Source organism: Brachyhypopomus gauderio, chromosome 14 (assembly GCF_052324685.1).
Source record: "Brachyhypopomus gauderio isolate BG-103 chromosome 14, BGAUD_0.2, whole genome shotgun sequence".
Taxonomy (NCBI): Eukaryota; Metazoa; Chordata; class Actinopteri; order Gymnotiformes; family Hypopomidae; genus Brachyhypopomus; species Brachyhypopomus gauderio.
The window spans coordinates 20019912-20032883 of NC_135224.1; the positions used below are offsets into that span (position 1 = coordinate 20019912).

The 12972-nt window shown below is 46.9% G+C and overlaps 1 protein-coding gene across 2 annotated transcripts in view; it reads left to right on the forward strand.

Annotated features, from left to right (window-relative positions):
- The window catches only part of cdh24b (cadherin 24, type 2b), a 46399-nt gene extending 37045 nt beyond the window's left edge, over positions 1-9354 (forward strand). For both annotated transcript variants that reach the window (XM_076972846.1, XM_076972847.1), the window contains 7 exons: positions 1-59; positions 1433-1554; positions 2417-2534; positions 2988-3296; positions 3522-3726; positions 3848-4247; positions 5118-9354. The exon at positions 1-59 is cut by the window's left edge and continues 78 nt beyond it. In XM_076972846.1, the coding sequence (XP_076828961.1) occupies positions 1-59; positions 1433-1554; positions 2417-2534; positions 2988-3296; positions 3522-3726; positions 3848-4247; positions 5118-6035 (2131 nt within the window). In that variant the 3' untranslated portion in view covers positions 6036-9354. The remainder of the gene's footprint in view (positions 60-1432; positions 1555-2416; positions 2535-2987; positions 3297-3521; positions 3727-3847; positions 4248-5117) is intronic.
- The last annotated feature ends 3618 nt before the right edge of the window (positions 9355-12972 follow it).

The window sequence follows — 12972 nt, forward strand, 5'->3', positions numbered from 1 at the left end:
GGAGCTGGACCGGGAGGATGAGCAGTGGCACAACGTTACCATCATAGCCACACAAAGAGGTAACCAAGGCACCCGCACACACACACACATACACACACACACACACACACACACACACACACATACTGGCCGCCAGTCCACGATGAGCAAAGCTTAGATGACCGTCAAGCTCACGCTGTTGGTTCAGAGCCACACGTTCAGTACCACACCTTCAGTACCAAACCCTAACCAAAGTTCACCAAGCTTACATCATAAATGCCCTTTCTCACAACTATTCTTCTGCTTCTATGAGACTGTGCTGTTCTGTATTGGTTGTGATGTTCTGTGCCGGCCGGCTCTACGTGAGACTGTGAGGAGTGTTGGAGTTAAAAGGAACTGGAATGTGCTGGAAACTCTTACACACCGTAAGCTAGTTCACGGGGCCTTTGTAGTGTCTGTGTCTGTGAACTGAGGGGTCTGAATGGACACAGCAAACCGCTGCTCAATTATCTGCCACCGTGGTTGTCTGAGACCTGATAACTGCTGGAGAAGGTGCTGATATCCAGCAGTGAGGTGGAGTGTTTATATCCAGTAGTGAGGGAGAGTGTTAATATCCAGCAGTGAGGTGGCGAATATAGTGAGCCAACAATGAGGTAGAGAAAGTGCTTAAATCCAGTAGCGAGGTGGAGTGATTATATCCAGCAGCGAGGTAGAGTGTTTATATACAGCAGTGAGGTAGAGTGTTTATTTCCAGCAGTGAGGTAGAGTGTTTATATACAGCAGTGAGGTAGAGTGTTTATATCCAGCAGTGAGGTAGAGTGTTTATTTCCAGCAGTGAGGTAGAGTAAGCACTCATAATCAGCAGTGACATGCAGCGAGCCCTTATCCAGAACAGGAAGTTGCCTGTGGGTGTGTGCGCACCTGTGAACGCTGTCCAAAGGCATGTGTGAATACAGCCCGTGCCAAGCGTGTGGGACTGAATGGTAATGAACGAGAGTGATCACTGACGTTCTCTCCCAAGCTTCCGACCAATCCATTAAATCCATATCCCCCTGGACGACAGCCTCACACTGTACCAGTGCAACCTAGCAAACGCTATTTATTTGCTGTGACAAGCCATTAGTCTCAAATGGGATGAGTGATTGAAGTGCTACTGAAGTCTGAATTTGTAAAAACATCACACTCCTGTTGCGGACCCAGAGAGGATGTGCGTGTGTGTTTGTGTGTGAACTTTAAAAGCCTGTAATTTACGCTGAAGGGAAGATCATAGCCACCTAGATGGCTAACTAGCAAGCACGTTTCAAGGACACACTCCTGCAGTATGTGTGTGTGTGTGTGTGTGTGTGTGTGGGTGTTTGTGTGTGTGTGCACGTGTGTTTGTCTGCACCAGTATTTTGTGCTGTGGGCAGTGTAGTGCTTTTTGGACCACCCACCTTTTTCTCTCTCACCTCAGATAACCCCACTCAGGTGTCCAGAGTGGTCGTTGCCATAGAGACACTGGACCTGAATGACAACGCTCCAGAACTGGACCGCCAGTACAATACGGCCATGTGTGACTCCACCTCCACTGGGCAGGTGAACCAATAGCTGTACACTATTACATGTACATGTACATGTACTACGCTGGGGTGAAACTGGATTATACCTGACCTACACTGGTATATACTCTTCTCATTATTATTGGCAGTAATCTTGGGTTAAATACCTTCCCTATACTAGCTGGATTACAGAATAATAATTTCTAGGCTTTGAAATGTAGTGTGAACCTATTCATGTTTTGATTTTTGCTGTCTCCACCCATGGAATCATTTAAATATCTGCACCAATGTTTGTCAGAGGTTTGCAGCCTCTTTCATGTTATTTCCTATTTCTTTAGGTTTTAATTGGGTCTCTGTGTCCATCTGCTCAGTCGTCTCAGCACGACTGCTTTGCACAGTTGCTTCCGTGTCTATCCGGAGGCACCGAACTCAGTTCTCGTGACGCTTCTCTGTATCTGTAAACAGCAGGGATCCGACTCGAAAGGGGCATTTCATGGACCCCAAGATAGCGTAGCAGGGCGCTAATACGATTTGATAGCATCTTAATGTCCAGGCATTACGGAATGAGTCAAAGAACGTGTTTCCTCAGCATACGTATTTTACACCTCTGTTTTCTTTCAAGTGTGTTCCTGAGATTTGAGGATGCAAACCTGAATTGTGTGATTATTTTGAGCCTTCTGGGCTAAAACTGGGATTTTCCAGCACGTTAAACATTTATTCGTGTTAGAGGTGTTCCACAAGGCTCGCTGTTGGGCTCTAAGTTCATTATGCTTTCTCGCGTGTTAAAGTGCGGATTCTGCTTCTTTACGATGTTCTCTTGGCTTCCTGTTTTTTTGTTCCCTTCCTCCTCTGCTACCTCTGTCTCCGCCTCTTTTTCTCCTTCTATCTCCGTCTCCCAGGTAGTACAGGTGTTGAGAGCAATTGATAGAGACGAGGGGGGAAATGACAGCACCGTCCATTTCAACATCCCGCCGGAATCCAGTGCTGCTCTCAACTTCAGCATCAGAGAGAGTGGAGGTATGCTCTCTCTCTCTCTCTCTCTCACTCTCTCTCTCCCCTCCTTTTCTTTTGATCTCTCTCACTGTCTCCTCTACTCTTTCGTTCTCTTTATCTGTCCCACACTGGCTCCACGTGTCCCGTCTCCTCCCTTCATCATCCCGCTCAGCTACGTCGGGCTCCTTTGTGCCTTGTGCTTTTGTTTCCCCCCCCCATTGTTTGCCCTCGCCTCTCACCACCACATCCATCTTCTCGCCGTGCTCGGAGAGAATGCACCCTGACGTCGCCCCTCTCATTCAGGCTCACTGGTCTGTACAAATGTCGCACCAGCAGCAATGGAATTAAACTGCACTCGATTGATTTCAATTGAATTAAACTTCTATCGTGCTCCATTTGATCTCAAAGCCCTCTTTTCTAACCATCTATTTCCCCATTTCCTCTCTATTCTTCTGCCTGCCTGTCTGTGTTCGTCAGGGCCCACCGCGAGCCTGGTGCTGGTGTCACCCTTGCAGGCGTTGTCCCGCTCCTCCTTCTCCTCCTTGACCCTCCACGTCCCGCTGGTCCTCCGCGACGGCTCCTCGGGACTGACCAGCACAGGGACGGTGACCGTGTCGGTGTGTCCGTGCCTGAGAGGGGGCGCGCGTGCCGGGGAGAAGGGCAAACAGACCGAGGCCGAGTGGGACAAGGAAACGGTCTGCCTGCCCCAACACTCCTCCCTGCCTTCCCCGGGACTCAGCACCGCCGCCCTGCTGGCCATTTTGGCATGCGTGGCCACACTTCTGGGTAAGATGATCTATGTGGCTTTATAACATAAGGCCCAATTACTTTCTCATTTATCTGTAAGTGGTCTGATGTACTAAATCACTTCCTGGAGCTCCCTACGATTTTCAAGCAGAATTATGCCATCGCATAGAAACAATAAGTCTTCCGTGTTATAAATAGTTGTTTCTTACTCAGTCGTTTCTAATAATTTCCCCTAATCGTCTCGCTCTCTCTCTCGCTCCCTAGCCGTCAGCGCTCTGTCTCTGTCCTTGCGGAGGCAAAAACGAGACTCCCTGTCTCCTCTAGAGGAAGACGACGTCAGAGAAAACATCATCACGTACGACGACGAGGGAGGGGGCGAGGCTGACACCGCCGCCTTCGACATCACGGCGCTCCAGAGCGCCCCCCACAGTGCGCGAAGGGGATACCGCACGCTGGACAGCAGGAACATGTGAGTCCGGGCTGAAGCCAGCCGACGTTTCCGACCAGCGCACCGCGTTTGCGCCACCTAGCTGCACACACATGCTAACATAAGATCCCGCCTGTCTCCTGTTCCCCATGTCCTCCGCCAGACGCTACTCTCAGCGGGGCCAGGACAAGACCCACACGTTCAGCAGCTGGGCCCAGGCGGCGGCCCTGGAAGGCGGGCAGTACCAGGGGCCTGCTGTGTACGGACGCCTGTGCTACAGCAGCCACACGCTGCCCGTGCTACGTCGCGCCCCTGGACCCTGCGAGCCCAGCATGGCCGATCTGGGATACCGCTTCGCCGGGGGCCAGCCCGACCACTCCCTGGTGATCCAGAACCAGGCGGCCGTGGCGGGGCCGCTGGAGCCGGGGGCGGCTGGGAACGGCTCCCGAGAGGGACTTGCGTCCCAGGACGGAGCCACCGCCTCTGACGGAGGGACCCCACGGAAGCACGGGGTCAAGCAGGACTCGGGCGGCGAGACACAGCAGAGCCAGGATGTGGACTGGGTAAACGATCGGCCGTCTCCCTAAAGAGCACGAAAGCACAGCTGTCTCTCACCTCTCTTACAACTGTTGCTGAAAAACACGAATAAACTAAGACAAAATTCAGAATCTGCTGACTCGTTTTCCAAAGCTGCACATAGTAACTACAAATCATCTAAAAAACAAACAAACAAAAGAACTCAGAACAAACAAACAAAAATAAACAAATGATACATATTGAATAGGATCTAACAGAACATTCTGCAGATTGTGGGATGCACAATGATCTCCAAGTGTTGGACAAAAGCTGCAATTTTGACTTTAATTAGAGAATCAGAGAGCACGTTGTCATGGTAAAAGAGCTGGGGTGGAGTTTGAGTGATTTATGAATCAGATCAGAGGAGGTGGGAATGAAGATGTGTTTTCATACACACTCTCTCTATTCCTCCCTCTTCACCTCCACTTCACAAACGGTGTTAGCTCTTTTTTTTAGAGCTCAATTAACCTCTGCTGCAGCTGCAGAGTTTACTCCAGACTCTGTCTCTCTCTCTCTTCTCTCTCTCTCTCTCTCTCTCTTTCATTCATGGTCTGATACAGCTGGTGTATCTCACTCTTTTCTCCGCTCGCTATAGTGCACCTCACCGCCCTTAGTACCTGTTCTTCAGTTCCATTTGCGCTCTGAATATCTCTATTTGTGGCCATTTGTTGTGTCTGAATTTATCGCGTCTACGTGTTCTCTCTTTTATATTTTCCCACTCTCGACTCCCGTGTCATACCTCCCTCTCTCTCTTTCTGTCCCCCTCTATCTCTCTCTCCTCTGTATGTCATGTCTGTCAGAGGTGTAAACTCATCCTAGTTCGTTCTGACCCTCCTGTTCCTGCCCGCCTCCCGCAGGTCCAGCCGGACTCGGTCCCGCGCGAGCAGAATCTGGTGCTGACCCGCTCGGGGTCGCTCGCCGGGTCGGGCGTGTCAGGCGGCTGGGTGTGCGACCCGACCACGCTGCCCACGCCTGGGCGGCGCTCCTCGCGGGCGGGTCTCTCCCCAAAGAAGAACGCGGGGGCGGCGGGGGAGCCCGCGGGCCACGCCGGGGCCTCCGAAGTGGGCCACGGCGCCACGCAGCCCGTCGGCCGCAATTTCGCCAGCGTCCTGCAGGGGGAGCAGCAGAGGGACTACCCGGGCAGCCTGGGCCGAGGAGGCTTGGAGATGGGGAGTAGCTTTGTGGTGGCCAGGCCGGAGGGTGCGGTGTATCAGGAGGGCGCAGGCTTCATGGCAGACTGGCAAGGCAGGGTGGGAATGGGGAGCTTCGGCCTGGGCAGAAGAGATATGACACCCCAGCTTCTGCCCTACCCCGGGCATGATCAGGGGGCGTTCGGGGGTCTCCTGGGATACGGAGGCGTCTGGCCGACGGTTCCCGAGACATCAGGCAGGGCGGCGCCAGCGGGTGGGGGTCACTCCCTGGCTCTGAGAGTCGGGGAGTTCTTGCGATTGCGCTTGGCCCAGGTGACCTTTGACCCGACGCAGCCCCCCTACGACTCGGTGCAGGTGTACGGGCTGGAGGGCACGGGGTCACGGGCAGGGTCGCTCAGCTCTCTGGAGAGTGAGGGGGAGAAGGAGGCGGACAAGGAGGAGTGGGGAGGAGGGATGGAGGAGTGGGGGCCACGGTTTCACAAACTCGCCCAGCTCTTCAGAGAGAGAGAGAGAGAGAAAGAGGATGATAAGGAGGCGGAGGGAGAGAGAGAGCGAAAACAGAATGACCAAGAAGAGGAGGAGTGCAAGGAGCAGTCTGGAGATGAGAAAAGGGACAAGGAATGAGAGAGAGAGAGAGAGAGAGAGAGAGGGAGAGGGAGTGGAGGGGTATGTGTGAGGGGTGGAAGGATGATTAAATGGCAACAAGAACTAGAGTAATGGGAAGAGAGCTGAAAGGAGAGAGAGAGAGAAAGATGAAGAGAAAAAGTAATGGGGAGAGACAAAGAAAAATAAATGTGGGCGAGAGAGAAAGAGAGAGAGAAGGAGAGACAGAAAGGGAATGATTGATGCAATTTAAAGCAATAAGTGTTGAGAAGACGAAGGACGTGAGACATGCCAATGGCTGTGTTCCTCCACAGAATATTTACCATTCTGCGCGTGTGCCAGGCAGGGTGGACAAAGACATGCGGATAGAGTCCCGCATTACCTTCGCTTCATATAGCAGGACACAAACAGAATGAGAAAGAGAGAGAAAGAGTCCTTTTATGAGAGATATTGCAGATGACTTGGACCTTAAATTATGTTTTTGGGGCAATGTGCAAGACAATACAACCACCAGGGAGTCTGGAAAAATGTGGGCTGGCATAACCCATCCGATAACAAATACATATGGGTTGGAGATAAAGGTTTGTACAGAAATCACTGATACATCCACTGAGAAGGAGAAATGAATTATTCAGCCCACGGTGTCTCTCCAAAAGAAAGGTCTGGATGTTTCTGGAAAATGAGACTGCACACCTAACAACACAAGAACACTCCCCTCACTCCCTCACTCACTCTCTCACTTTCTCACTCCCTTCCTCACTCACTCACTCACTCACTCACTCACTCACTCACTCACTCACTCACTCACTCACTCACTCACTCCCTCACTCACTCCCTCACTCACACACACAAACACACACACAAAATGCACAAACAGTTCTGAAAAACATATCTTCCTATTACATTCTTTTTTGTCTTTTCAATGCAAAAAGTTTGAGATGGATTTCAAATGGTTTTATTAAAATATGAGTGCAGATAGTTTCAGCCTAGACATAAATATAAACAGAGATCCTGAAACATACAACAGATACAAATGGATTTGAAATCTAAAAACCCTGGAATATTGTTGAACATTATGCCCTGTCCAATAGCGATCTCATCTGACCTTATGCAGGCTTAATGCGAGATGAAATCTGCACCCTTAATGTGAAGTGGAATCAATGAAGATGAATTGCAAACATTTAATGTTCTATTTTTACAGCTTGTCCACCAGACATTTTTTTTGTTGATTACCAGTACATTCTCTGGTTATTTGTTGACTATCTCCAGTTGGATAACTGACTGAATTTGGAGCAATTAACTATATACTGTAGTAAGGGATTCTGTTCAGAGAGGAATATCCAGACATCAGAAGTTCAGCTGGTACAAAAGGGTGAATAAAGACCTGCACAGGAGTGTTTTCTGCGAAGGATGTGAGGAGAACCATTGGCTGGAATGCACTTTTATATGTGAAGTTCAAAAATAGATATGCTAATAATAGTTGTTGTTGTTTTTTCATATAAAAACAATCTCTAAAAAACAGTCATGAGAAAAAGCGTTGTTTTACGTTCATGTATATATGACTGAATGGTACTCTGTAAGGTGAGACGTACTGTATTATAACACGAAGAGTCACTCAAAACACAGAGATAGTGGAGAAATGATTCCAGTGGCCTGCTGTGTGGCAGCTCTGACAGACTGGGATATGCACACAGGAATGAAGCTGGTCAAACTGGATTACACTGGACTCCCCTGGACCATTCAGGATTTGACCCAACAGGAACTGGACAGAACGGACTGATGTCAGATATGGAAATCGTCTGGGATAAAACTGAATGTCTGTCGTCAGTCGTTTTGCCTTTAAATGTACAGACCTTGTACAGACCTTCAGAAGACCTTCAGCAGACCATCTGAAGATGGACTCATACGTACAGCTATGTTATCTCATGGCTTTCTTTTCTTAGCTAATGCAAGGGTGACCAAACACACACACACACACCTCCCTAATGGCCTGTGTGACCTTTTACCGTTAATTGGGACGTACTGTCTCGGATCCACTGTGACTGGGCCGTGCCAGAATTTGTAGAGATGTACAATCACAACCACGGGCGGAGAAGGGAGGCAAACCTACATTTCCACACCACGCGACCACCTATCAAAATTTTTGTATCACCTCAGCTGAATCCTGCGTTACATCAAAATAAAAGTCCTCACAGGCGGTGCAGTTTAGATTTCCCATACTCTTATTTTGGATTTTCCATATTCTTATCACATCTGGTCTCATTGTAGAGCAGGTGACAGTCCTGCTGCAACGCAGGATTCAGGAAGTACCACCAACAAATTTATTCAGATAACAACGTTTATTTATTATTAGGTCAAAAATCGAAAAGTAAAATACACTTCAGGATTAAACATGGGCCAATATGATGTACTATAATATATAATATATATGATATATAGAAATATATATATTATATAATGTACGTACGCTATCGATGTTTTTTATATTTTAGTAATACATTTGTAACATAATAATAATTTGTCATTTTTAAAAATTTATGTTTATTTTTTATTAAGGCCGTGTGTGGGTGGTGGGGTGATTTACGTTAAAACTTTTACGTTAAAACTTACGTAACGTAAGCTTTAACGTTTAAAGCTCCGTTTCCGCTGACACCTCGACTGACTCAGCCCCGTGGGGGCTCTTGTAATGCTGAAATCTCACCATGGTGTACAACAAAGTGTATTTATTCGGTTGTATTTTTCTTCCCGTTTTCTTTTTTGTAAATTTGAATAAAGACGATATGTTTCGAGATAGCGCTCGTGACGTGAACTTGGTGCTTTTTTCCTAACTGCCAGCGTTCTTGTGTTACCGGATCTTGTGAGCGCGGGCGCGCGAGTTTGAGCGCGAGCCGGTGTTCTGTCTATTCGCTGTGGTCGTAGAGTAAATGGATTCGGATGTGTGCTCCAGACAGCATCAGTACTTGCAGACTTTGATAGTAAACACTGTGTCCACTCCAATTTCTGGTCTTACCAGTCTCCAGGGTCAATAATGGAATGTAGAAAGTTCAGGTGAAATGAAGCACTATAGAGTTTTCACAACCTTTTATCAGAGGGAAAGGAGTATTGATAAAATCAGAAAGACATGAGAAATGCATTTGACAAATGTTACTAGATTCAATAACCAAATATCTGTAACACACACACACACACACATAGTATATGTTCTGCTCTTCCGTCTGTGCTAAAGCGCGCTAGCGTTACAGGAGCGTGGAGGGTACTCGAGTGCTCATTCAGAAAAAACACACCCTTTCAGTTTCAGACTCATTCATTACTCAAATGTCTCTCTGACAGCCTTGTTAGATAAAACTTGGTTTAATTAAATAAGTTCACAGAGCTTGACGAGGGAGGGGGGGGGGGGGGTTGAGGAGTGACACACACCCAGCAAGTGCTTCAGAAATTCCACAAAATCATGAGTCACTTGGAAAGGACGGAAATACACACTGTTTGTGTCATTTTATAACGGAAATACACACTGTTTGTGTCATTTTATAAACCGAAGTCTGCGTTGTTACACAATGTGACAGAAATTTGCAAATGCTTAGTATGAGAACAGCAGGAGCATTAAAGCTAATTTTGGTGATTATTCACTCCACTCCCTGATGAATACGCAAATAAAGTTAATTCCCAACAAAACTGTGTTGAAAATGGATTATTTCCACAGATGGTAAGATGGTGGAGTTGGAAAATCAGGCAGGTGCATCGGCGTAGTGATTCAGTGGACGCACACGTCCACCAGGGACGCCAGGAACCGCGCGCGCACATTTCTGTGCTGCTGAAAGTAGTTCTAGATATTCTCTCCCCACTAGGTGACTGTCGAGGACCTGTGATGGCTCCTGTGAGTCTGTGCTTAGAGACCACAGGTCCTCCAGTAATTAGCACACTGAATAATTGGTCAAGCAAGGCATAAAGGAAACACATGCTACACTGCTCTGCCAGCTCATGCATTCAGTAATATGCTGCACACACACTGCCTTGCACTTGTGTGTGTGTGTGTGTGTGTGTGTGTGTGTGTGTGTGTGTGTGTGTGTGTGTGTGTGTGTGTGGTGGGAGGCAGACATACCTCATTCTCTTTGATCCTTAAGCTAACGCGCAGACACTTCTGGCTGTCCCATGTGTGTTAAGGAATCTGTATCTGTGTGTGTGTGTGTGTGTGTGTGTGTGTGTGTGTGTGTGTGTGTGTGTGTGTGTGTGTGTGTGTGTGTGTGTGTGTGTGGATAGTTCTTTCCACTGTGTAGCAGATGTCCTGGCCAGGTAAAGCAGACCAGAGAGCTGAGACAGGATCAGATGTGTCCTTGTAATAAACAAACTGAGGAAAGATGCTTGGTAGTTCTTTGCTTAAATCGCAGTTTCTCTCTCGTTTGTTCCTCTGTTCACTTCTTTCTTAAATCTTTTAGTTCTTTCATGTGCTCATCGGTACGTTTGATGTGGCAAATTAAATCTTCATTAACAATCTTAATTAGCCTTCCATCTCCCCACAGTACGTTGACAGAAAATCCATTCATGTAAGACCATAAGGGCGAGGGATGGGTATAGCTGGAATATTAGCATGGATAGGAAAGCCCTGCAACACGAACAAGGGAGTAATCGGACATGACAATGACAAAGAACGTGTGTGTGTGGGTTAGGACAGAACAGGGTTTAGACTAGATGCACAACGCGATTTTAAAAATCATGAATTGATTTACAGACCTTTTAATCTTTTTACAGTTGTTACAGAGACAGCACCTGCCTGGGGTAGAATAAACAATACTATCACACCTGCCTGGGGTACAACAAACAATACTATTACACCTGCCTGGGGTACAACAAACAATACTATCACACCTGCCTGGGGTAGAACAATCAATACTATCACACCTGCCTGGGGTAGAATAAACAATACTATCACACCTGCCTGGGGTAGAATAAATAATACTATCACACCTGCCTGGGGTAGAATAAACAATACTATCACACCTGCCTGGGGTAGAACAATCAATACTATCACACCTGCCTGGGGTAGAACAATCAATACTATCACACCTGCCTGGGGTAGAACAAACAATACTATCACACCTGCCTGAGGTAGAACAATCAATACTATCACACCTGCCTGGGGTAGAACAAACAATACTATCACACCTGCCTGGGGTAAAACAAACAATACTTTCACACCCGCCTGGGGTAGAACGATCAATACTATCACACCTGCCTCGAGTAGGACAATAAATATTATCACACCTGCCTGGGATAGAACAATCAATACTTTCACACCCGCCTGGGGTAGAACGATCAATACTATCACACCCGCCTGGGGTAGAACGATCAATACTATCACACCCGCCTGGGGTAGAACAAACAATACTATCACACCTGCCTGGGGTAGAATAAACAATACTATCACACCCGCCTGGGGTAGAACAATCAATACTATCACACCTGCCTGGGGTAGAACAATCAATACTATCACACCTGCCTGGGGTAGAATAAACAATACTATCACACCTGCCTGGGGTAGAATAAACAATACTATCACACCCGCCTGGGGTACAACAATCAATACTATCACACCTGCCTGGGGTAGAACGATCAATACTATCACACCCGCCTGGGGTAGAACGATCAATACTATCACACCCGCCTGGGGTAGAACGATCAATACTATCACACCTGCCTGGGGTAGAATAAACAATACTATCACACCCGCCTGGGGTAGAACGATCAATACTATCACACCTGCCTGGGGTAGAACAATCAATACTATCACACCTGCCTGGGGTAGAATAAACAATACTATCACACCTGCCTGGGGTAGAACGATCAATACTATCACACTTGCCCCTGAGGTAGAAAAAACAATTCTATCACACCTGCCTGGGGTAGAACGATCAATACTATCACACTTGCCCCTGAGGTAGAAAAAACAATTCTATCACACCTGCCTGGGGTAGAACAATCAATACTAAACTAGATTTGTCATCAAGGTTACACAAAGATGTCACAATAAGTAGAATCAAATGTTTGAGTAACAAATGTTTAACAAACTTATTTATTTTCACAAACTATAATAGTTTGGACCTTTTAGTGCTGGTAATGCTGGTAATGCTGATTTCAAATCTGTTTTTTTTTATTATTTTATCACTTTGAAATGACTGGGCAATTAAGAGCACATTACATATTCATAAACAAGCCAGGTCTTATACATAATATATGCGCAAACAATAGTAAATATGTGTGATTTTTGCCTGTATTTGGCCTCAGTGTCCAGCAGTAGTCTGCAGTCACACAAGAGATTCCCTCTCCTCCGTCCTGCTTTTCCATACTATAAAAATGACATGATGTTTATGGATTTTTTATAAAACAACAAACAAAAACAACAAAAACTGGAACAAAGTTATGTTTCATAGGAAATTCTGAAACCGGTTGGATTCAGGGTGCACAAATACACAATTAACAGGTATTTTTGTCTGGAAGCGAATTTGCTGTTGACCGGTGCTATTACACCATGTCTGCCCTCGCCAGCTCTGAAGGTTGCACCATCTTTGGGCAATGCCTCCACCCTACAGCTGCCAGAAGCAGCCACCCAGCTGGCCTTTTTAGTGGACAGCTAAACTGCCCCCGACATTTTATGGCCATAGGAGGGGACGTTAGTGCCCATTTTCCTGCAAAGGTGGAGCGTTGTCTGGTTGCCAGAAACAAAGCCGTATCCCCCCCCCAGAGTCTTACTGAAATCTTCAGACAGTTTTAAGGCCAGAGCTTTATACCATTTTACAGATGGTTGCATGTCAGTGTATTAAAAACTCTGGGTGCTTCTGAGATGTACGTGAGCACAGATTCCAGTGGTAAAAAACAGGAAATTGCTTTTTGCAGTTTTATATCTTTACTGATGTTACATTTATTAAGTTGAACCAACAAAGCCAAAATAAACATCAAGCAGATT